The 24,592-nt window shown below is 43.5% G+C and overlaps 1 protein-coding gene across 1 annotated transcript in view; it reads left to right on the top strand.

The window, feature by feature from the left end:
- LOC138258943 (netrin-4-like) overlaps positions 1–24,592 on the top strand; it is a 233,564-nt gene that overhangs the window by 203,526 nt on the left and 5,446 nt on the right. The window contains exon 8 of the mRNA XM_069206287.1: positions 11,964–12,032. Coding sequence (XP_069062388.1) covers positions 11,964–12,032 — 69 coding nt within the window. The remainder of the gene's footprint in view (positions 1–11,963; positions 12,033–24,592) is intronic.

Raw genomic sequence — 24,592 nt, forward strand, 5'->3', positions numbered from 1 at the left:
CCTCTTGTTCAGCAGGGCTAAAGCAATAAATATATAGATACATGATTACATAGTAAGGGAATGTATGTGTAAGGAATGTAATATATTGAGATTTAAAGTTGATTTGTATAAACACAGACTTTCAAGAGTTGCAGTACTTGAAGTTGGTTTATTTGTGTACTTTTGTAACATGTTATCTTTCCTCAATATTTCAGTAGTGAAACGCTTGTAAATAGTTAAGATAATATGTACCTATTGTGAGAGATAAAATAAATACAGACACTCATAAGCATCCAAACAAACAACCTATATAGAAACTACGCAATGACCTATGAACATGTCAAGCATAGAATAATATATATATATATATATATATATATATATATATGTACATATATATATCTACATATATACATACATGCACATATACATAGTTAAAATATGTATATATATACACACACATATACACACATACATACACCCACACATACATATATACATTTAGCCGTAGGTAAAATATACAATTGTTAAACAGGCCTAAAGAGTATGTATATATTTTAAGATAAAATAGTTATTATACATATTTGTAAAGAAATATACACATCTAGCTATATACATATAATCAGATTAATAAATGTTTACATACACAGTGATAGGCATTCCATTGCTGTTTGAGTATGGTCGTTATGTAGGAAAGAGCCAACTCTTGAGTAGTCATTTTAAGATAAGATACATATCTGTTGATCTTATATTTGGGGCTAATAAATTCCATAGTTTGGCTGCTTGAACAGAGAAAGATGTACCACCTATTGTCTTTTTTTTGTATGGTGGTGTTTTGAGGCGGGCGCCAATCTTGAGAAGAGGTTTCTTAGTTGAAACTATTTGGTGATTTTATTTCTGATGAAACGTGGTCCTGTTCCATGTTTGCTTTGCGGATGATGCAAAGCAGCTTGAAGGTGGGGGAGATGTGGGCTAGTGGCTTTACATGGAGGAGGAGTCTGACAGCCGAGTTCTAAATGCTTTCTAGTTTTTTCATAGTAGATAGAGATGATCCATGGTAGAGGCCATTGTCATAATCCAGTTTAGATGGTACAAGAGAGACAGTAGTCTGCACCTTCTGTGGAAATCCGAGGTGGGGGAAGATGCGTCATAGAGTTTTCATGGTGATGAGGCTTGATCTTGCTAATTTGGTCACGTGAGCATTCATTGTTAACTTGGAGTCCATGGTAATTCCAATTTTCTAACTTCCTTAGATACTTTAGGAGGTGGTCCTAGATCATCAGTAATCGCCACATGTGAGTATTTCCATTTTGGAAGCATTCAGTTTGAGATGGCTCCATGTCATCAACGGCTCTGAGGCAACTGAAGTTTTGTGAATTTCCAATGTCTTTGGGGCATTCCAGTTTAAGGAGTATTTGTGTCATCTGCATAGTTGTAGCATGTGAGTTGAAATTAATTTATCATTGCCGGTAATTACATCATGTAGATGTTGAAAAGCATCGGTGAGATGATTGAGCCTTGAGGGGCCCCTGCTTTTATGAAGTAGGGTTTGGATGAGAAAGGGGGAGAATAGATGACATTAGTTCTGTTCTATAGGTAGGATGTGATCCAGTCGAGAGCAATCCCCTCTATGCCGACTTCATAAAGCCTTTGTATTAGGGTGTCATGGTCAACTGTGTCAAAGGAAGCTGTGAGGTCCAGGAGACGTAGTGCAGCAACTCCATTGCAGTCTATTGTGTTTTTAAGATCATCTCAGATGGCGATGAGGGCAGATTCAGTGCCTCTTCCTGGGCAGAATCCAGTTTGGTAGTCTGAAAGTATGGAGTTATCTTCAATGAACTGTGACATCTGGGCGAAAGCTGCTCTTTCTATCAATTTGCCCAGGAAAGGTCCATTTGTAATTGGTCTGTATTTGTTGAGGTCATGCGGGTCCAGGTTTGTTTTCTTTAATAATGGGTGTATGTATGCCTTTTTAAGGCCTTCAGGAAAGATTCACATTGCTAAAGAATTATTAATGATTCTTCTTACTGATGGGGCAGCAGAGGTAGATAAAATATATAATGCACAATGCCTTAGGGCTATAAGACCTGCTATAGGGGCGATTTACAAATATTACAGGCAGTGTTTGAGGGGACATGGTACACAGAGTCTGCGCCGTATCGTATTTTGGGAGCACCTTGGGCCAGATGTAGGTAGGTATATTTTTGCGACTTGCAATATGCAAGTCATAGCGACTCGCAAATTGCAACTCGCAAAAGTGCATGCAGAAAGATGTCTCAGACACCTTCTGCGACTCGCTATGGGGTCGCAAATACCCACCTCATGAATATTAATGAGGTGGGTCGCAGTTTGCGACCCCATAGCGAGTCCATGCACTCACAGGGATGGTGACCTGCTGGAGACAGCAGACCTCCATGTCTGTGACTGCTTTTTTTAATAAAGCAATTTTTTTTTTCTTTTTGCAGCCCGTTTTCCTTAAAGGAAAATAAGCTGCAAAAAGAAAAACTTCCAAAACCGTTTGGTTTCGGACCACTGCCTGCTCTGAAAAAAAAAAATTGGGGGCATTCACAAAGGGGAAGGGGTCCCATGGGGACCCCTTCCCTTTTGCAAATTAGTTACCATCCACTCCAAGTGGATGGTAACTGCGAGTTGGTTTGCGACCGCATTCGCGGTCACAAGGAACTCAGCATGGCGATGCGGTCGCAAATAGGAAGGGAACACCCCTTCCTATTTGAGAGTCGCAGCCTTAAATTGCGAGTCGGTACCGACTCGCAATTTGTGGTTGTGCATCGTGTTTGGCCTTTTGCACGTCGCAAACTGCGTTTTTCGCAGTTTGCGACGTGCAAAAGGCTTTCTACATCTGGCCCCTTGTCACACAGCCTTCAATGGCAGTGTGCATGAGTTTGTGCTGGGTCCCTTACAGTGGCACAAGGGGCCTAGCCACATGAGGATCAAGTGACCGGGTGTCTTGTTTTGGGAAAAAGATCACTGGCACTGGGGGCCTGGTTAGCTGGAACCCAGTGCACTTCAGTCAAAGTTGCATAAAAAACAAGCAAAAAGTGGGGAGGGTACTGCAACAAGAACCCATCTCCCTACACCTCTGATATGTCTAACTGCTTGCCCACACCACCACAAAAGAGAGCATTTAGGATCTCATTTGCATCTCTGCGATAACCCCGGAGTTTGCCTGGACTCCCTGCACAGTGCACCCCACTCTGGCCCAGCCTCCCACACCAGAGCAGAGTCCTGATGGGCAAGGGTAAGAATGAAGAGAAGAATATCAGAAAGAGAGGCAGAAAAAGGGTCGATAGACTTTTCTGTACAATATAATACAAACTTCTGCCATAGGCAGGTGTACACCGTCTTAGTAGAGGGACACCTGGCTGACCGAAAAACAGTACAGACTTTGGGAGGAAGGTCGAAGGCTGGCAACTTTCGCATCTCAATCTCCAGGCAAAAATGCGGAGAGTTGACAGGTTCGGGAGGCTGCAACAGAAGATCCTCCCAAAAGGGCAGCCAAATCGGAGGATCGATGCTCATTTACAGAAGACCAATGGCGATCTCATGGCTGGTACGAGATAATTTTTTCTCAGGTCATAACTGATACATGTGGCTGTGTTTTTCGAAGGCAATAAGTGGCCCTAGAGTATTGTGATTTGGACATTGCTACTGCTTGTATAAAGTGATTTGTGATGTTAGATTGTGAACATGGGTAAATCTCTGAGAAACATGTGGCTGTGTTTTCCATATACAATGTATGGTCATTGATTATTGTAAATTGGACATTGCTACTCCTTGCATTAGTATTTTGTGATGTTAGATTGTGAACATTTGGTAAAGCTCTGAGAAAGTGTGGTGGAGGAAATTAATGGAGTTTATTGAGATTGGTATCTTTGGTCAAATGTTAGCATTGAACAGAACCTCTCCACCCCCTCCCACTGCCCTACCTAACCCCACACACACACATATTTCGGTGTCACTTCCACTGTGACAGGCTGCTGATCTAGCTGGGATGGTAAGCTCACATGTTTAGCATGCTAAGCTCACACATAGTGGGATATTAAGGATTTTATCAGTGATCAAGATCTTGGTTTATCACTGCATAGGCACAGACCATTCATTTCCATCCACTTTTCCATTACTAAAAGACAGTCAGAACATCCCTCAATTTTGGTGGAGTTAATTTAGGACAGTGCTGTTACCCCGCCAAACTTACGGTTCCTCCCGGGATTTACACCAATGATGATTCAGCAGACTCCACCCATATAAAAACTTAGCCCAGAAGTCTGCCTACCATGTCACACTGTTGCCTACCCTGCTCTATTTAGGGCAAAGTGATGGTCACTCATTCTCCCTATCCCAGGATCACAATGCAAGGTATGATGATTCTGGGTAGGGAAAATATGCAATGGCCCCTACAAGCAGGGAGAAAAGTCATTGCATTGTTTTCTTGTTCTATAAATACAAACTTATGCTTTGGGAGATTGTTTTTGAAAAAAGAATTGCTGAGCAGATGCATCAAATGAGCAGATGCATCTTTGCTGTGCAGATGCAGCCAAATAATCAGAACCATCAATGAGAGCTCCACTGAAACCACAGAGATACCCTACTTCATGGTGGGCATCTCTAGATGTGGCAAGCTACCCTACACCAGGGGAGCAGAGGCAACAGCCTCCACTGATCAGGAGGCCCTGTGGGCCTCCCGCCTGGTTCTAAAAGAGTATCTCAGTCATTAAGGTGATCTCTTTCGAGTTGTTTCTCAGGAAAAACACAAATTCCATGTTGTAAGCGTTCACCTGACAATGGACTCTGTTGTCTTTAATCAGGTGGGCTAGAGACCCATTATCAGGTTAAAGGAGATAGGTGTCTTTAAGCATCAGTCTTACAGTATCACCTCAAGAGGCTACAACAATACACTGTGACATAAAAAAGGCTTTAAAACCTGCAGTATGGCTAGAAGAGGTGGAGGCCATTATGGCAAACTGGGATTTTGACTGTGATCTGAAAATCCTTGCATCAGAGGTCCACTTTATGGTGCTGTTCTAGATTACAAGCACATGGCTGTCTCCCAGGTGGCTTCCCATATACACGTGAGCTCTTTCTCCGGTTATGTCTCTTTTTGATTCGCCCTGTGCACAGCAGCACCTCGCGGCATATTTGTGAAGTGGGTCCATGCATCGTGTTGTATTTTCTTTTCTCTGTATGCAACTCCTCATTAGCCACAGGGCCTAGGTCCTCGGTGGACAAATATCATTAATTAAAAAGAAAATCTAACAGAATACACTGGTGCATGAACCCCCTATTGAAAAAAATAATAGCTACAAAAAGGCAGCTGATGTTGGAATTGCACAGCCTACGGGGGACTCCTGCTTTGAGAGTTTGTGTTTTTTAAAGGCAACAAACTTTGCTGAGTAGATGCTTCAAACATGATGCATGCTGGGCGAAGGATCAGCACCTTCAGTGGAGCCACTGGAGCTCATCACCATTATTGTAGATTTTAATTATCCTTGTTTTGACCAGAGGTTGAAAGAGAATAACTATATTGAAAACATCACCTGCCTCCCAGAGTTCAAAGTGGGTGTCTTTATTGCTCATTAACACAACGGCTAGGTTTCTTCACAGTGCCTAAAAGCTGTGGTGTTCATGCGCTAATAAATATGTTTAACATATAATAAAATTAAATAACATTGGCCTTTGTGATTAGTTGGTCTCTTCTGTTTTTAAGACCTGTTCTCGTGACAGGCTGTAGGATGCACATTGGTTTGTTACAAGCAGGGTCGGCTTAAGTGCTTGTGGCGCCAGTGTGACATTTTTTCCTGGTGCACCCCCTACGACCTTTGCCCCCAAGACCTCCTTAGATCCCCTTACAGCCACCCAGCAAAAGTGACAATCATCTGTTCATAGCCCCTCTCTCACATATACATTTCATTTGTTTTAAAGCGCTAATGGACTCGATGTGCTATTCACATTAAATACAGATCTGCTCTTTGCAGGAGGCATTTTACCGCTCTGTATTACTTTATGGCGAGTCAATACTGCCACTAGGCAAAACTCTAATCTCTCTCGCTCTGCAGGTACAGTAATCACAAGAGTTATGTTGACATTTTTATTGGTGCCTGACAGCTGGATGCTCAACGAATTCTGCAGCAGGTGCATTTAAATAATAAGTTATTAAACACAGCCACCTCCCCACCCCCTCGCATGAGGTCAGTGTCCCCTCTCCAGCTCAGCGCCCAGGGCGGCCGCACCGGTCGCACTGCCCTATAGCCGCCCCTGGTTACAAGCACCCGTGAGGGCGATCACAAGTGAACTGCAAAAAGCACCCAGCCAGCATACTGCTGAGTGCACGACAATCTGTTTATCAGCGCCGGCGAGCCAACTCCCCTTTAAATTTAGAAGGAGCGGCCTATACTGGGCCCCGGGGTATTTCTGCAGAGGGCCTCTTCGGGAGATATGGACTGCTGGCGACATTGTTATGGTTGCAATGATATCTGACTCCTGTGAGCTATGCACCCTGGGTTTTATGACAGGATAACTTCTGAGAACCCTGGAGGTCAAAATCATAGGGAAAGGGCCTGTTCTCTGGTGTTACTGTAAGCAAGACCCCAGCAGGGTTAACTTTCTTTGTACTTAAGTCATTTTCATGTTGGGCTCAGACAGGGGGTCCAGGCCCAGCTTGGCATAAAATGCAGTGTGAGATAAGTTCCCTTTTAGAAACAGTTACTGGAAATGTGTTTCATTACTCCCTAAAGACGAAGCATTGGCAAAGAGGATGTGGCCTGCAGGCCAGAGCTGCCGACTTTATAACTGGTGAAGAGGTTTGTGTCTCGGCGTCCGCTCAACATCCTGTGATTCTGGGCAAAACACTATAGGACATATTTACAAGCCCCTCGCGCCGCTCACTCTTTGTGATGCTCCAGTAGCGCTGTGCCCTGCGCTATATTTACAAGGTGGTGTTAACCCACTTCTTGTGACTTAACGCCCCCTTGTAAATATGGGCCCCCAATGCAGTTTTCTGCTGCAGAGCTGCGTGGAGTGGGCGTTGCTGTGGGCGTACCCACGCAACACCCATTGCTTTTGACGCCACCCCAGATGTACAAGGAAACGTAAATCTGAGGCAGCGCCAAAACTAACGCCACCCCAGGGGTAGCGTTAGCATGGCGCAATAAGGAGATATACTTTTATTTCTCATAATTTTTGCTTCTTCTATTTGTGCTGCATTCTGCAGCACACATAGAAAGAGCAAAAGGCCATTAACGAAGGGATGATTGTCTATGTGCAGGAACATTACATAAACAATCATAAAATAATGACAATTCGCGATTTCTATGTGCGCTGCATTCTGCAGAATGCAGCACACATTAGACTAACAAATTGCCATTATTAATTGTTTATGTGCGGGAAGGGACACCTTCCTGCACATCAATCATCCCTGCAACACAGGCACCCTTGGATTGTGGTGCAAGGGTGCCTGCGTTGTCACTAGACAGCTAAATCTAGCGTCATCGCTAGGGGTAACACAGGGTGCGCTGTATTTTTGTAAATACGGCGCATCCCTGCGTTTCTGAAGTGGCATTTCTGCCAATTTTGGGGCAGCACTGCACTGCGCCACATCCTTGTTATTATGCCCCTTAATTTCCCCGTGCCTAAAAACACACAAAAAAGAATGTGTCTTTCTGTAATGTAACTGGTGCTCATGGAGTGTGCTCCAGTATCTTTCGGTCAAGTTTGCACTATGTAAAACAAAAACAAAAAAATTGTAGTTCTGGTTTTTATATGATGTGCCAAAGTAAAAACTCACCTACACATATGCAGACAATCAATAAAACACGTAGACAGCCATGTACACACAGAACAACTCACATATGTGCACACAGACCAAAAGTAATTTAGACACAAATGGGCTTGTAGAAAACACACTGACTGAGACACTAAAGCAGAAATCACAAAATACAGTCAACAAAGAAACCTCCACTCAAGATTGGCACCCCGCCCCAAAACACCAACATACAAGAAAAAGACAATAGGTGGTACATCTTTCTCTGTTCAAGCAGCCAAACTGTGGAATTCATTATCTCCAAATATAAGATCCACAGATAAATATCTTATCTTCAGAAGATTACTCAAGAGTTGCCTCTTTCCAACATAACCACCATACTCAAACAGCAATGTACTCCATATCCCTCTGTATGTAAACATTTATAATTGATTATATACCTAGATGTGTGTATTTCTTTGTACAAATATGTAAAAGAACTATGTTTTTCTTAAAATATATACATACTCCTTATGCCTGCTTAACAAATGTATATATTGCATATGGTTTAATGTATATATGTAGTTATGTGTAGGAGTAGGTGTATGTATGAGTGTATATATACTATGTATATGTGTATGAATGTACCTATGTATAGAAATATATGTGCATATTATTATATGTTTAACATGTTCATGGGTCATTGCCTAATTGTTATATGATTTGCTTGATTAGATGCTTAACAGTCTCTGGTTTTATTTTATCTATCACAATAGATAAATATTATCTTAACTATTTATCTAAATGCATTCACTATTGAATTATTGAGGAAAGATAAAACAGTGTTATAAACGTACACAAACAAATTAAGTTCAAATACTACAACTCTTGAAAGTCTGTGTTTATACGATACAACTTAAATATCAATATATTTTATTCCTTGCACAGACGTTCCCTTACTATTTAATCATGTATCTATATATTACTTCAGCCCTACTGTACAAGAGGAAAACATAAAAATAAAAAAGTACTCTCTTAAAAGGCTTACCCTGTCTCACCATCACCCTATAGCTCTATCAATCTATCCTCTCTCTCCACTCTCTGATCAGCCCAAACCCATTCTACTACCATGATCTCCGAGATTACCATTCCTAGACTCTTCCCTCCTCTATCCCTCCTGGCTCACCCCAAACCTCAGTTTACTACTATGATTTCCCAAACAACACTACTAAATTATCACTCATTTATCTCTCCTTTAACTCATCCCAAACTCAAATTTACTACTATGATCTTCCCAATCCCTTTTTACAGACTCTTCCCTTCTTCATTTCTCCTTTACTAATCCCAAACCTCATCTTACTACTATGATCTCCCAATTCACACTTCTGAATTCTTCCCTCCTCTTTCCCTCCATTATTCTATTCAATCCAACTATCAGACTCACATGTCAACCCCTCAAATTAACTCCTACCTCCCTCTACTGATACTAATACTATACTTATATTCCCCTTTTATTAATCCACAACTAATCCTTTTGGGTTTCGTTGTAGCGTGCTACTCGCCCAAAAAACGGTTTGACTCCTCGTCAGGGCTAGTAGGTGCTATATAAATATAATTACAATTACAATATAGAGGCACACAGATGCACATACATGCAGAGAGGCTCTCATGCACACAGATAATTAGATCTATGTGGAAGACTGGATCAAAGTTGACACGTATGGTTGTTTTGGTGCAGGTGATGGATGAATGGATGAGTGGCAGACGCCGGATAGGTGTGGTTTTCATATCTTGGTGAATGAATGCATAATTCTAGATGTGTGCATGTATGTGTGTCTGTACAGTGTGAACCTAGCTAAAAGGCTCCTGATTGTTGTACAGTGTCAAAGACACATAGGATACAGGTCAGTTGAGGGATGTGACAGGTAGCTGGGTTCGTGAAGAAGTAGACTGTTACTGTATTGTGATGTAGTTTTCCCTAAAGAGGTGAGTCTTTAAATCTTTCATAAACTGGAACAGCTTTGGGGTGGTCCTGATTAACAGAGGGATGCTGTTGCACATCCTGAGTGCACAGATGGAGAAGACCTGTTGCCTTTTTTTTCTTTTGCAACCGGTCTGGTGTGTCCCAGCCCTGGGGGTGCAGAGAACCACCAGAGATGGTAGGTTTGCCCTCCAGATAGATGGTTGTTATGACTTTGTAAATGATGGAGCTGGATTTGAAGATTGAGCGGCCGGCAAGGGGAGCCAGTCGAGTTCCATCAAGATGGGATGACATGATCATATTTCTTCTGGGCGTGAATTAGATGTGTGGTGGAGTGTGGGATGTCCTTGCAGAGAGAGATGAGGGGAGACCAGTGTTGAGTCGTTGAGGCCATGGAGCAGGGCAAGACTACAAGGGCTTCAACAGCAGTTGTGAAGTTGCTTCCTGTGAAATGGGTACTAAGCAAATGTGTGTGAGGGATTAGTATATGGAGGGGTGTTTATGTGTGGACAGGTGAATAAACTAATGGATGGATGTATCAAGGTGTGTTGATAAATGAATGCATACACTGTGTCCATGGCTACATGACTGTATGATCTTTACAAGTGTTTGAATGAATAAGAAAATAGTTGGCTATTTGTGAGGATGGATGAATGATGGGGCTGGATGGACGGATGTGCCAGCTATTGTGTTATCTCTTTCAGAAGGCTCACATCTAACATATTTTCTTGGTGCTGTTGGCTGCTAGAATAGTTATATTTTATCAATTTTCTAAAGAACAGGCAATTATCTTGCTTTCTGAGCACTAAAAGTACAAATTTCCAGTGCCTTGCTGCCTGAACGCCAACGGCTCAATTCACAAAATTAAACTGGAAAAATACAGGAAATCAACCTTAAAGTGGTTTTCTTAATTTCTTCAAAAAAAAACATTTCCATGGGTTTCTGTGTGTAGTGTACTCATGTGAAGCCCATGTGACCTTCTAGGTAGTCTCCTATTCCTACTGTGGATTTCACTGTACAGGAGAACTCCAGGCAGCAGGATTAGCACCCCCTGTGCAAAATCACTTTTTTCTCCATGAGAAAACATTTTTCCAACGGAGAAAGCCCTCCCCACCCGTCAGCAGGTTTACGCTAAATTGTGTTTTGCAGTAAATAACCAATACCAACCCCTTCCACGAGGGAAAGGGGAGAGAGAAGAGTTTGAGAATTCACTGTCTAAAACATAATTGTGGTGGATGCCCAAACTTTCAGGGCAAACAACACTATGGCAGTGCTTAATTTGTAAATAAAGAGGTGCCAGTACTCAAAGCCCTTCTCTTAAACCCGAGGCTGCTGTAATTAAATCTGCCAGCACTGAATACTGAGGCAGCGTAATCCTGAAGCCATCTCAGGCCTCTTCAATCCATTTACGCCCATCCCTGCTCCTTCAGCTCATCCTGCAACTTTCTACTTTCTCCCTTTATGACGCTTTTTAGTTTTTCCTTCTTCCGTCTTTGCCGTATGTGTCTTTTGCTCGCAGAAAATGCTTGAGGCATAAGAATAAGCCCCGGCCCTCACAAACAAGTGCCGGTGCTCTGCAGCGGAAACAACAAGCACAAATTAAGCACTGCACCATGGCATGCCCGCGTCCTACCCTTTGAGTGAACTTTATAGCAGAGGAGATCCAGGCACCTGCAGCGGAGATATCCATGCACTTCAATCTGTTTACAGCAGCCTGAATCCCTTTGTTAATTCCTGGCATATGTGAATTTACAGACACATTTACACATGGGAATTGGCACCAAAATGCCTCAATGCGTGTAAGAATGGATAAGGAATTAATAGATGGGGTTGTGGTGGATAGCTACCTGAAAGAATGCCTGCATGAGTGCATAACTGAATGAATGGAAAACAGGTAAGCGCTGGAGAATGGATGAATGCATGGCCATGCGTAAAGGGATGAAGGGATTTGCGATTGAATGGTTTGCAAAAATGTCATTGAAAAGGTTAATTTTGCATGAGAACTGTTTCTTTAGGTCGAAATGTGTTAGTTAGAACTTGCATTTATCATGCCAAGCTTCCTCTTAAGCACTAAAAATTATCACTTTTTTTATTTTCAGTTATTTTATTTATCTTTTACTTTCGCTCTTTTCACTTTGAATTGTTCTCTGTATAACGTTTCATGCCATTAAATTAATTATTTTTATGTCTTCTCTTTCGATCGCCCTTTTCCGATTTCTTCACCTTTCGTGACCTCTGCTGTGCCAGAAAAGTGCGTCTGCAAGGAGAAGATGCTGGGAAGCGTGACGGACTTCTGCCGGATGAAGTACGCCTACGGTAAGTAAGAGCCAGCAAAGGTCGGCCCTTGTTTGACCTGATTGGACAGGTTTACAATATTTTTCCAAAAATAAACCACGTTCCGGGTGCAGCGTTCTCCCAGGAACCAATTCAAGGCGCCCAATTCAATATGTCGCCCTTGAGTGCGCTCCCACGAGCCTGACTTCCTGGTGACTGGCCACACCCACCACTTTGACTCTGAATTGAACGCAGTTCCATCCCGTTTATAGCACGTCTGCGGCTCAGCCATCCAGTCGAATGTATAGGATTCTCACGCGTTCACTTTTGGCTGAGATTTCGTTTCCTTTCTATATCGAGTCTCCAAACCTAAATATAAAGCTCTGTCTTAGACTGACGTGTAACATGATACAGGCTAAGGAGACTGCAAAATGTAAAAGGTATTTTGGGCAGGGCTGGACTGGGAACCCAAAGCAGCCCTGGCAAATTTTGTCTGATCAGCCCCCAAAGGGTGGGTAGTGAGCTAGCCTGACCACTGTAAAGGGGCCTAGGGGTTCTCCCTCCAGAGAGAATTTGGGAAAGAAAGGCAAACACGGTGCATTCTACACATATATTTCATTATGTATGCAATTGTATTCGTTTTGAAAGCATAGTAAACTATAACCTTACAGAGCACCAGGATACAGAAATCTTAATTGGGGTTCTTCAATAATCCCACACCCTCTAACAGTGCCTTTCATCTCTCCATAGCCCCTCTCTCACATGCATTTCATCTGGGTAGTGCCTCTCTCACCAGCGTAGGGTGTCGGAGCACGTCAAGTCACACACACATACAGAGGCAATGACTCCTACATGTGTAAATCAGTGTATAGAAAATGTTATATAAGACATATGAGACTGCAACGAAACACAGTGGTTAAGGTTGACTTTACTAATAACAGTTTCTTTTTACCCAACTAAACCCTTTTTAGCTAAATTTGGATAATCAAAGACCGGTAAAAAACATAAACTTTCTAACCTATAATATTCAGTTTGCATGTGCTCTTTGAGAGCTCACTATGCTAGACTATGATTGTAACTTATGAACTGCACAGGGACAAAAAGATTGTCTGTGACAAAGGCAGTGTCCCACTGAGCATTGCACATAAAATACTGTTCTGTGATATGCATAGTACACACACTATGTAGCAGGCATATGAACTACCTTAAATGAGTCATAACTGCAACTAGACAAAACTCCAGTCTCTTTCCAGCTGGTACATTAATCACCAGAATTATCTTGGCACTTTTATTAATACCTGGAAACTGTTGGATATACAAGAAGGTCTGCAGTGCTTTTAAAACTGCTGCACTGCTACAACAGTGCCCACCACCCCAGTAACATAAAACAACCCCTCACCCCTCCATTATCTTGCAACACCCTATGACCGGTATCGCCAGTCCATCCTTGATTTTCAGAAGCATTTGCTAAGGGTTGGCTGCTGTACGAATGTCAGTGTTTCACAGGATGGTCGCCTGGCATTAAAAATCTGCCTGGGTTTTTGTTTGAAATGCTTTCACATACACGCATGCTTTGAATGATCACAAATCCTGATGCAGCAATTGAAGATACAATTAATTTGAATATTTCTGTAGGGCTGTCTTGTGGCACGCCATTGTCTAGGTAGAGTAATATATTATTTATATATCAATTTTATCTCAATCACTCTGCATAGAACATTTCAGAAGCAATTGCCCCTCGAAATTTGCATTCATTTTGTCAACCTCAGAAAGATGAAAGACAAAGTCGATATCAAGACTCAAACCTATAACTTGCAGATGACCCACAGAACTCAACAACAAGCACTCAAGTTAAACAGCTAGAGACTGATTTTTGTTGTCACCAGTTATGTCCCTCAGAAAGCATGGCATGTAGGTAGGCCTTAACATCGTGTGGCGCTTAATGATGGCACGCAGACACAGGAGTGGGTGTAATCTGGATCTGCTACCCTGGCCCAGTAATTCCTTTTATAAGTGAGGTCACCCAACCTCATTCCTACATTCCTCCTCAACCACGATTGAACAAGAATAATGAAAAGGACCACAGTTTGAACATGAAACATGAATGGCACATGACTAACCAGAGAACAAGGTTGCCCTGGAGATGAGGTTGTTATGAGCATGATGGCCCATGGAATCTGGCATGTAGCAGTATTACACGTCCATAACAAAATCAGTGTACTTCTTGGATGGAGTAGAATTGCTTATAAGGTAGACCACAATGCTGGTCGACTGGCTGGCTGGCTTGGCACTCTCCTTTGCTCAGGATGGGAATTCTTGATATGTCCTAGTTAGCACTGTTGGGCGAGTCGATCTTGTTCTTTTTCCAGCCACTGGGCTCTGGCTGGGGAGGGAACAAGGTTTTTTCCAGTCATCCATGCCTTCGGGCTCTCGACTCGGGCCATCCTCGGTGGAGGCATTGTCTTCTGTAGGCTCGCATCTCCCTGGTGGCATTTAAAAGCATATGGAAAAAAAAATTGCATTCTGGGTGACCACCTCAGTCCCTCATGCGGACAACTTGGCGCCTCAGAGGTGGGGACTCTCCATGACTGCCCCTCAAAAGGGAGTCATAATTTTATCCTGAGATGTTGGTCTTTTAACAGCACCCAATCTTCCACCTGCAGGTGGGGTGGGAACTGGCTCTTCTCAATCCGGATGCTTGCTTGATTTGGTCCTGAGGCTTGTGAGACGCTTTATTGGTTGGAGGAGGTGGTGCGGGCCACACAACGGAGAGGGATGATGTCCTCAACTTTACCAGCAAAACACAAAATGCTGGGTGCTACTTTGGTCGTGGTGTGAGGGATCAACTGTTATTCTCTCAGAAATGCATATCAGAAACGCCTTCTATGCATTGCTAGTCTGCCTGATTAATGCGGATTGTTTTGGTGATAGTCCACATAAATCTCGACTTCCCCATTAGCTTGGGGCCAACAAGGAGTGATTTTCTAGTGCTTAGGTGCCCTGGAGACGAGGTTGTTAGCTAGCTCCTGTCCATTAAAAGGGAGTCCATTATCTGTTAGCAGTTCTCTGATCAGGCCATGAGTGGCTATGGCTTATTTCGAGTTTGGGTATGGTCTCTCCAGGTGACATCAACCCTACCACCCCCATGTATTTTGAAAAATCATTGATGACAACCAGCAAATGTCTTCCATCTTGGAGACTCCCAAAGTCAGTGCTTGTGCGATACCATGGCCCATCCGGGATTTCCTCGGTGATGATGGGGGTTGGGGAATCAGGTGCACCTGTTGCTTGGCAGAGCTCACAATGGCTGACAGTCGATTCGAAAATGTAATCAAGCCCAGGGAACCAGACTTTGGTGCAGAGTTGGTTCTTGGTTTTAACAACGCCTTGGTGGCAGCAGTGTGCCAGGTCAACTGCTCTTTGGCCCAGGCTCTTTGCGATTACCAGTCGGGGTCCCCTCAGTGGGCACCCTTCTGTGGTGACTGTCAGTTCATCTCACATGTGGTTTAGCGATATTATGGTTTGCCTCGCAGCCTCAGTCCTCTGTGACAATCCGCTTGTGATCGTTTTCCAGTTTCCAGATTGGACAGCTGCTGTGGTCATTGCAGAATGTGCTCTGTTTTGGTGACTTACACAGTGTCGGCTAGAGACAATGGAAGAGGTCACAATTGCTCCACAGTCAATCTGACACTCATCAATTGTGGCCGTCTCAGTCTCCTCCTGGGGCATGTCACTACAGGTGGTAAGCAGAATTGTGTGCTCTGTGCTTGTACTCAACTGAAAAGTGATATTTGTGCAGCTGGAGGATCAAATCCTTGAACCAGGGAGGGAGCTTTGCCGAGGAACCTCTGAACAGGGGAACTAGGGGCTTGTTGTTGATGGTGACTGTAAATGAGTGATAGTACAAGTATAGATGTAAGTGCCTGCAGCCTCAAGGAATTGTGATTGCCTCCTTCTCTATGTGAGAGTATCTCTGCTATGTGAGAGTGAGTACGTGACTGGCGTAGCCAGTGGGAGCCCACTCCCCTCACCACTGTTTCTGTGACAGTACAGATCTTAGGCCAGTGGAGCTGGCATCCACTGATACCTCAGTCTCCTCCGAAGTCAAAATAGGCAAGGGTAGTAAGTTCCAACAGTGCTCATTTGGTGGCTTGGAAAGCTTGTTCTTGTTCATCACCCCATCTCCATTACATGAATGCCTTTGTGCATTCTTGGAGGGGTCCATTGAATGTGGTAAAGTTTTACATAAGACAGCCACAGTACATAACTATCCCCTAGAAACTCCTGATACTTGTCACTGTGGTCGGAGCTTTTGCAGACTGGATGTTGTGGACTTTGGTGGGGTCAGGTGTAACCCCCTTTTCTGAGAAATGGTATGTAAAGAAGCAAATCTATTCCTTTAGGAATTCACATTTCCCCCTCTGCACAGTGAGACCACTATCTTGAAGTTGGATTAATACGCCCCATCGCCAGCAGAGATGTTCTTGTGCATGTACCAAGATGCAATCACTAACATTTTACACTCATGGAAATCCAGCCAACACCCCTGGAATGATGTCCTGACACACCTCTATGGCGCTGGAGATTCTAAAATTGAGGTGATTGTACCACCACAAACCGAGTTGGTATGAAATGTGATGTGGTTTGCCTCTACTGCCAGTAGGATCTGATGATATTCTGATCTTAAGTCCATCCTGGAGAACCAGCAGGAGCCAGTGAGTTCCCTGGCAATGTCATCGACAGTAGGGGTCAGGTGCCTCTTCCTCTTGACTGCCATTTTTGGGATGCACATATCTACGCATATCCGCACCTCTCCATGTTGCTTCAGCTTTCTAGCCACAATGATGGGTGACACCCACAGAGTAGGTCCTTTAGCTATTTTGATGATGTCCTCAGCCTTGAATTTCAAGAGTTCTGCCTCCACTCTGGGTCTGAGGTGGAATACTACACGTCTCTGGTGCAGAGCAACAGGTTGAATGGACTGGTCGATGTGTAGGCGGACCACTCCTCCTCTCAGGCAGCCAGTGCCTTTGAACAGATGTTGAATTTGCCTCAAAGGGAGACTGTCTTGCTGAGGTGGACTACAGACACGAACTGGATTTGCTGTAGTAGTTTGGCTATTTGGCACCTGAGGAATATGCCCACCTTCCTTTTTTTTCGACATATACCTTGGCCCTTGTTGAGCGTTCTTGATGCCTTATGTCAGTGGTGAAGACTCCTGAGAGAGGGAGGCAAGTAGAAGTGCTGAAGCAGTCACTCTGGTGGTTTTAGGGGGCGGAGAACTGGTGAGGTGGGCACTGAGTTACATAGTTCCAGAAGCATCATATTGATTGAGGCCCAAATGGCAAGGAGAACCATGAGGCGTTGACCTTCCACACAGATCTGGCAGCAGGGTGCATTCCGAGCTCCCCTCTGTGACAGCTCAATGGAGTGGATTACATGTACAATACCTTCAGGGGTGTCATCGCCCATGTCTTTATCATCCAATAGAAGTGTCAGTGCTACCATGGCACTGACTGTTTCCTTCTCTGGGCTTCGTGGTGTAGGGGTGCAGCGGCATACTTTTGCATAGTGGTTTATCTTCCCACTTGCCAAGCACCTTTTCCCCTTCATCAGGCATTCTCCCACATGTGGGGATGGGTCACCACACCACCTTCAGGGCCTGCTCACCTGTGTAGTCATTGTCGGTCTTTATTGCCAACAGGGGATTCTCACATGACTTGGTTCATGGGCTGCATATTTACAGAGCGTTGGGAAGCTACTTCCATGTGGGAGGCGCAGAATTGGAGAGTACCGAGCATGAGTATGTCAGCCATGGTCGTCCCAGGATCACCCAGTATTTGTTCCTTTAACTCTTCTGAGGAACAGCCCTAAATGAACGGTGCTTGGATTTTGTCTTGTTCATCAGGGAGTGTACACATACTCGCCAACTCTCTGACCTGCATAGAACTCATCAAACGATTCATCAGGGTTAGCAAGTGACTCAAAGTGTGCTGTCAATGCTGTTTTCAGGGTGTCTTATGGGTATAAGGCAGTCCTGCTTCAACCACAATTTTATGGAGTTTGTAGATGGCTTCCCCCGCTAGGTGGAGGAGCATAGGGCATCAACTGTAATTGTCTATACCCATAGCCACAAAGTGCATTTCCAGTTTCTCCACCCATGTTCTCCATTTTGCGGCTTGGGATGGACGGGGTACCAGTCACCACAAAAGGCTCTATGGTGGGGATGGACGCCATTCTTTGGGGTCTTTCTACGAAGGTGGGTAGTGAGGTGGGTGGTGCTAGGCTAACTGTTGGGATGCTGGCACAGCTTGTCGGCCCAGTCTGGCCACATGTCTTCACAGACAGAAGCGTGCCACTGATGACGGGAGTGGAGTGGCGAGTGTCTTTGTGGTGATACACTGACATCGGAAATGTCCAGGGACTCGAGCTGCACCAGCAGGGTGTGGCTTGTCCTATGGTGGGCTGTAGAAGGTCATCTGCTGGTGTTGTCAGGGGCAAATGCGACTAGTCGGGTATGCTGAGGTGTCTATCGGATTGCACAAGAATTTTTTTACATACACACATAAAAAAAAAACAGGACATACTCACTCTCTCTGTTTTAAAAGGCTCAAAAAAAGTTAGTTATTTTGAAAAAATATTGTATTTTTTCTCACCTAGTAACCCACCAGACTGTATTCTTCTCCCTTTCCACTGCCCACAAGGCCCCTATCATCCACCGTGCTTGTTTATAATGTATTTTAACATTCTATCCAGAGTGGTTTTTGGAAAATCTAAACTTCACACTCTCAACTCCCAAATCTCAATGACCAAGCTATGCCCCTGCACAAGTTAATCAAAGGATTACATTAATTTCAATGGTAAGAAAGTGAAAGGGCCAGTCTTTTTGTGGGTCTACTGAAAAAGATTCCTTTACCGTAAACAAACTTTCATTGTGTGGAGAGAACTAAAAGGAAAAACATAGAGGATTGACTTAAGAAGGGACATCTAGTAAAAACTTAAGAAAGATACTCCAGCTTTGTGAAAGACTTTTCAAGCAGTTGCATCTGACTCTAGCGGACATATGTTACTGTCCTGAGGGACATCAGACTCTAAAAGACTTCAAGCTGGTGCTTTTCACTTGAGAGTGACATTTAGTAAGGTCTTGGGGAGCTTCAGACTCTTAATGACTTATAGCTGTTGCTTTTCACTTGGGAGGGACAGCTGGTAATGACCTGGGGAACTGTAGGTATGCGAAAGGCCAGACCTGTTGTCATGGATGTCATTTAGGGGTCACCAGGGGTCACAGCTGCGACCCTTTGCTTGTCCCTCATGGCCCCTGACACTACCTTTACGACCCCTGGCCTCAGGGGGGCCAAGCTGAGTCCCTGGAACAGAGAGGCAGCTCATCTATAGCTTCTCCTTATGGATGTCTGTTGGTAATCCATTCTTCTTGTTTTCTATCAAGTTTTTATTACAGAAATAGTAAAATTAAATGTTTTACTTTTATGTAATACAACTGGAGTACAATTAGCAGAAATAGGACTTTCCCTGGCAGCCAAGGTAAGTAAAACATGCTTTTAAATGTATGTTGTGTGCGTGTTCGCAGGTGAGAGTGTGATTACGTGAGAGTTTGCATGTGTAAAATTTGTGTGTATGCGAAAGTGAAGTTCAAAGGGTGCGTGATATCACTACTGCTGCCCCTGGCATTTTGATGAACTGACCTTTATGCCTGTTGTTTTGCCAAAGTTTGTTTCAAAAGTAATATTTGTGTGCAATATTACAACTTATAGGATGCAAGCCATTAACAAATCAGTTGAACATCCACATATTTATCGAAAAACTAAGGCCCAGATTTAAGAGGGCCTAGCGCCTCCTTGCACCACATTAGTGTCCTTTGTTTATGCTAATGTAGCCCAACAAGGCCAAAATCGCAGCGCCATATTTACAAAGTGGCGCAATGCATGCATTGCGCCAGTTTGTAACCCCATGCGCCACATTATGTCTGCGCCAGGCATAATGTATGCAAAGGGGGCATTCCCCCATTAGAGGGGCCAAAAAAGGGCGCAAACAAATCTAAAAGATTTCTTTGCGCCATTTTTTCCGGCATTTTTAACGCCTGCACGAGCAGGCGTTAAAAGGAGGTACACCATTACTTATAATGTGCCTTTATGTGCTTTGCAGGATTAGTGTCAATTTTTTTATGATAATCCTGCAAAGTGCCAATCTAACGTCAAAAATTTTGACGCTAGTTCTCTAACTACCGCCATGGTGCACCGTATCTTAAATACTGCATAACCATGGTGGCGTTAGGGGGGCGCTAAGGTGTGCAAATCTGCCCCCAAGTTTCATAATACAGCCCAAACTCCAGCAGTTAGTTGCAGAAAGCAGACTAGCGCTACACAGTGTAAGACTGTAGCTGCAAGTGCTTTCTACAAAAAAGAGTTTTCCTGGTACCAAACCGATTTTTGTGGTCTGGAAAGCAGCAGGCTTGAGAGATGTTCACAAAAGACTAGCTTCCCCCTCCCTGTGTCAGCACAGCAGGCAGCTCTGTGGGGAGCAATGCCAAGGGGTCATAAATAAACTGAGCCCCCCAGGAAGTAATTTATAAGGCATTCCACGGCCACCTCTTCCAGTTTCCCCTGTTTCTCTTCAACTTGGCAACATCTAGTAGAGCCCAGTGATTTGGGGCAACAGAGAGGTGCTTGAGCAGATTGCATTGAAAATAATTATCTTTCTTTTAGTTCCATTAAGTAGTACAAGTGAATACAGCCTCCATTCAAATCAAGATCTGATGTGCCCAAGCCTTCGATTTGTGGTTTCTGGACACAATGTGCCACTGAAGCAAGAGCTTACTACTAATGTGTGCTTGTTCTTACAGGTTATCCTCCTCACTGACCCTCAAAACCCTTTTCCCAGAAAGATAAAGTGAGCTTTGCCGGTAAATTAGGGCTGTGCAAAGAATCTGAGCTTTGCTTGCACACGCTTCGTGAAGTTTTGTGAGAAATACTGAAAACTTTACGCTTTTTTATGGGGCAAAGAGATAGATAAATGTTTGTTTCCAAAAGAAAAATCCAGCAATTTAACATTATATGTACTGATTTTCAGGAAAATATTAAAACATTCTTATTTTACTAAAAGCAAAAAACTTTCTATGAAAGGTGATTTTAGAAGATATTTTTCACCATTAGTATATTTAGCAACTTTGCAACTTAGTTGAGTGGAAATGTCATGAACATTCCCCATTTTCAGCTGCAAAATAAAACCTTTGCCCACCTCCAGTAAAGCCTATAAATTATTAGGGAATTGGGACATGCTACAGGGTGCCAGTTCAGAGACGCGTTGAGTATTGGATGGTCAAGGGAATATTGCATTATGTGTAACCAGCCATGTCTTACACAATGTACTCTACCAACTGCTTTATTGTGTTGTATTCAACTATATTTTCTAAAACTGAAAAATAAAGGTTTTAAAAAACAAGCATTTGCAATGCAATTGGGTCTCGCATTTCTCCGAGTTACAGCTATTAGCAGTTGTAAACTCACAACCGGATTTTTCTTGCCACATTGAATGGAAAAAAAACAGCGCGCTTGAACTACTACAGTTCACTTGTAGTGAAACTTATCGGCAAAAGTTCAATTATCTACGTAACCGGCAAAAGTGCAATTAACTATGTAACAGGGTCGATGTTATGCAAAGCGCTCGTCTTCTACCAAGCGAGATCGCACTGTGAACAAAAGATAACAAGCATTTGCAATGCAACGGGTGTTGCGTTTGCTCATGTTAGAGCTGATAGCATTGTAAACTCCTAACTTGACTTTTCACCTATCTGCAAAAGTGCATTTATGTACGTAACCCAAAATAGTGCAATTAACTATGCCAAGCAAAATCGCGCTAGTAAATTAGAGAAAAGTAGTCCACGAGCCGGACAGAAAACAGCGAGCCTCGCATGTTTTCTGTACTTGGTCGATGCACTCGAGGAGGGCTAACCACCGGAAAAGGCATGACGTATGCATGCCTTCGACTAATGAAAGCAAGCAGATTTTATTAGGCAAGCCCACAAACCAATGAAAAACACTGACGTAACGTCGACAGGGCTCCAAGCCCTTTTCTAAACACTAAAGCGTCTCGCTGTGGTACGCATGCGCGAGCGCATGCAACGCAGGCTCGACCCTAAAAAGTAGTCCACAAACCTGATGGGAAACAGCGAGCCTTGCATGTTTTCAGTACTTGGTTGCTGCGCTCGAGGAGGGCTAACCACAGGAAAAGGCATGACGTATGCGTGCCTTCCACTAATGAAAGCAAGCAGATTTTAACAGGCAAGCTCACGAACCAATGAAAGACACTGACGTGACGAGGACGCGGCTCCGAGCCCTTTTCTAACTCCTAAAGCGTCTCGCAAATGAAACGCATGCACAAGCGCATGCGACATAGGTTCCACCCTAAAAACAGAGGAATCATTTATAATGTAGACAATACAAAATCCCACCGACCAAATAAAGTGATTTTTAACAGAGAATTCCTTGTCATGAGCATTTAAGTTTAGAATAGCACATTTCAAGGGTGTTATGGAGGCTCCGGTTTTTCCCTCAGTGCGGGGGCACATCTAAGACTTCAAAGGTGGCCCCCCAGAGCCCAGGCTGGCTAGCTGCAAACAAATAATAAGAAGTATTGGCAAAGAAAATAGTTCTTGCATTGCCTTTTACAATTGTTTTTACCGATTCTGTACAGCATGGCCAAAGAGAAAAAGAAAGTAAAAAGGTGCTCTAAAACATCAGTTGCAGAGGTGTCATGTTGTAGGTTGGCACCTTCATCACCACAAATGTGTTTGCTTACAAACTGCTGAAGGCACCTCTTTTTAGGGTCGAGCGCACAAGCGCTCCGTCCCTGTTGTAATCTCTCTTTGGGCTTTTAACCACGCCGATGTCACGACTGTCACTTTCATTGGTTCGTGGGCTTGCCTTTTAAAATCCGCTTGATTTCATTAGTGAAAGGCATGCATATGTCACGCCTTTTCCAGTGTTTAGCCCTCCTCGAGCACACCGGCCAACACCTGAAAACATACGAGGCTCCATGTTTTTGGCATGGTTTCCAGACTACTTTATCTTTTTATTTTCCACGCAGCGCGAACACGTTTGGTTTTTTCGTTTTCAATTTCAGCGCGATGGCACTGCGTTTTACATAGCACGATCGCACTTGCTTTTTGTCTTTAATTTGTGTAGCAAGAAAAGTCCGGTTAGGAGTTAATTTGTGTAGCAAGAAAAGTCCGGTTAGGAGTTTACAACGCTAATAGCTGTAACTCGAGCAAATGCGAGACCTGTTGCATTGCAAATGATTGTTTCTTTTTATTTACAATTTGGAGATGGATTAACCATTTAAAACAAAAAAATTGTGCAAAATCATAGTATGATGGCAGTGGGAAGCAACATGTAGAGAGGGCCAAAGCAACACACCAGGATGCCGCAAACAACACGAAGGGTGAGGGAAGAAACATGGAGTGCAAGGTTAGAAGCATATGGGCAAAAGAGAGCAATCTGGAGTGCAGTTAGGAGAGAAGCACGTGGGCAAGAGAGAGCAATGTTGAGCTGGTGGCAGGGAAGCACACTTTAAAGAGAGAGCAATATGAAGAGGAGAGAAGCAAACAGGTGACAGTGATCAACACCGGTGTCTGTATGGGAGAGAAGAGGCAAGAGAGAGAGTTGGAAAACACATGCACTCTCATTGAGTGCTTAAGCAAAAACAATAAGTAGTTCCCTAAAAGTGAGCAGCGGCAGGAGACATGTAAAGACGCTTTGCTCCAGGGGAGGGAAAGACAAGATGGTCAAGGCAAGCTATAGAATAAGAAGCAAGAAAATGAGAATGGCAATAAAGCCAACCAATTGTAAGAAATGAGTGGGCATTAAGGGCACTGGTTAGATGATAATCAGCCTTTTCAACAAGATGGCTACAGTGTCTGGTAGATGCAAATGAAAGCCGGAGCCTCTTGTCTGCATTCAGAGTCAGTGATGCGCCTCGAGTAACTGATGCATGCTCCTTGTCACCTTCCCCTAGTAACAGGGAAGGAAGAACAGGCCTCGTCAGGAATGTTAATGAGCCCTGGCACAGATTGCATAGGACAGGGACAGCTTTGTTGTTTTTAAGTAGGTTTACTTTCATTGTTCATCTGTTTGAAAGATCTATTGTTACTCATTTGTAACAGTTTCATAGAATGTGCATTGAGTTGTCTGGAGAGCTATTTCTTTGTCACTTCATGCTGTTGGCTGGTGTATCATTCAGCCTTCTGAGTGTTTGCATTGCAAGGAATGAGGGACTACACTACATCTCATAAGCACACTGAGTCATCACACAATATTTACCTTAAAAGTGTAATTTATACAAAAAGCGATATTTACTGCAGCAGGCCTTTTAAATGTTTTAGTTAAGATGTAACATGAACGTCTGACCGGTCAGCTTTGTCAATACTTGTTAATCCAGGAAATTTCACTTGACTTTATAGGGTTGTCTAGTGGCTGACATCACTAGGACATGTATTACTGTTTAACATCATCACTTCAAGCTTGGCTTCACTTAGTTGGTGCTTGCTCCATGGGCATTCAGGATTGAACAGCTGCCAGACAGTTGAT

This window comes from Pleurodeles waltl, chromosome 9 (assembly GCF_031143425.1).
Source record: "Pleurodeles waltl isolate 20211129_DDA chromosome 9, aPleWal1.hap1.20221129, whole genome shotgun sequence".
NCBI classification, from domain to species: Eukaryota; Metazoa; Chordata; class Amphibia; order Caudata; family Salamandridae; genus Pleurodeles; species Pleurodeles waltl.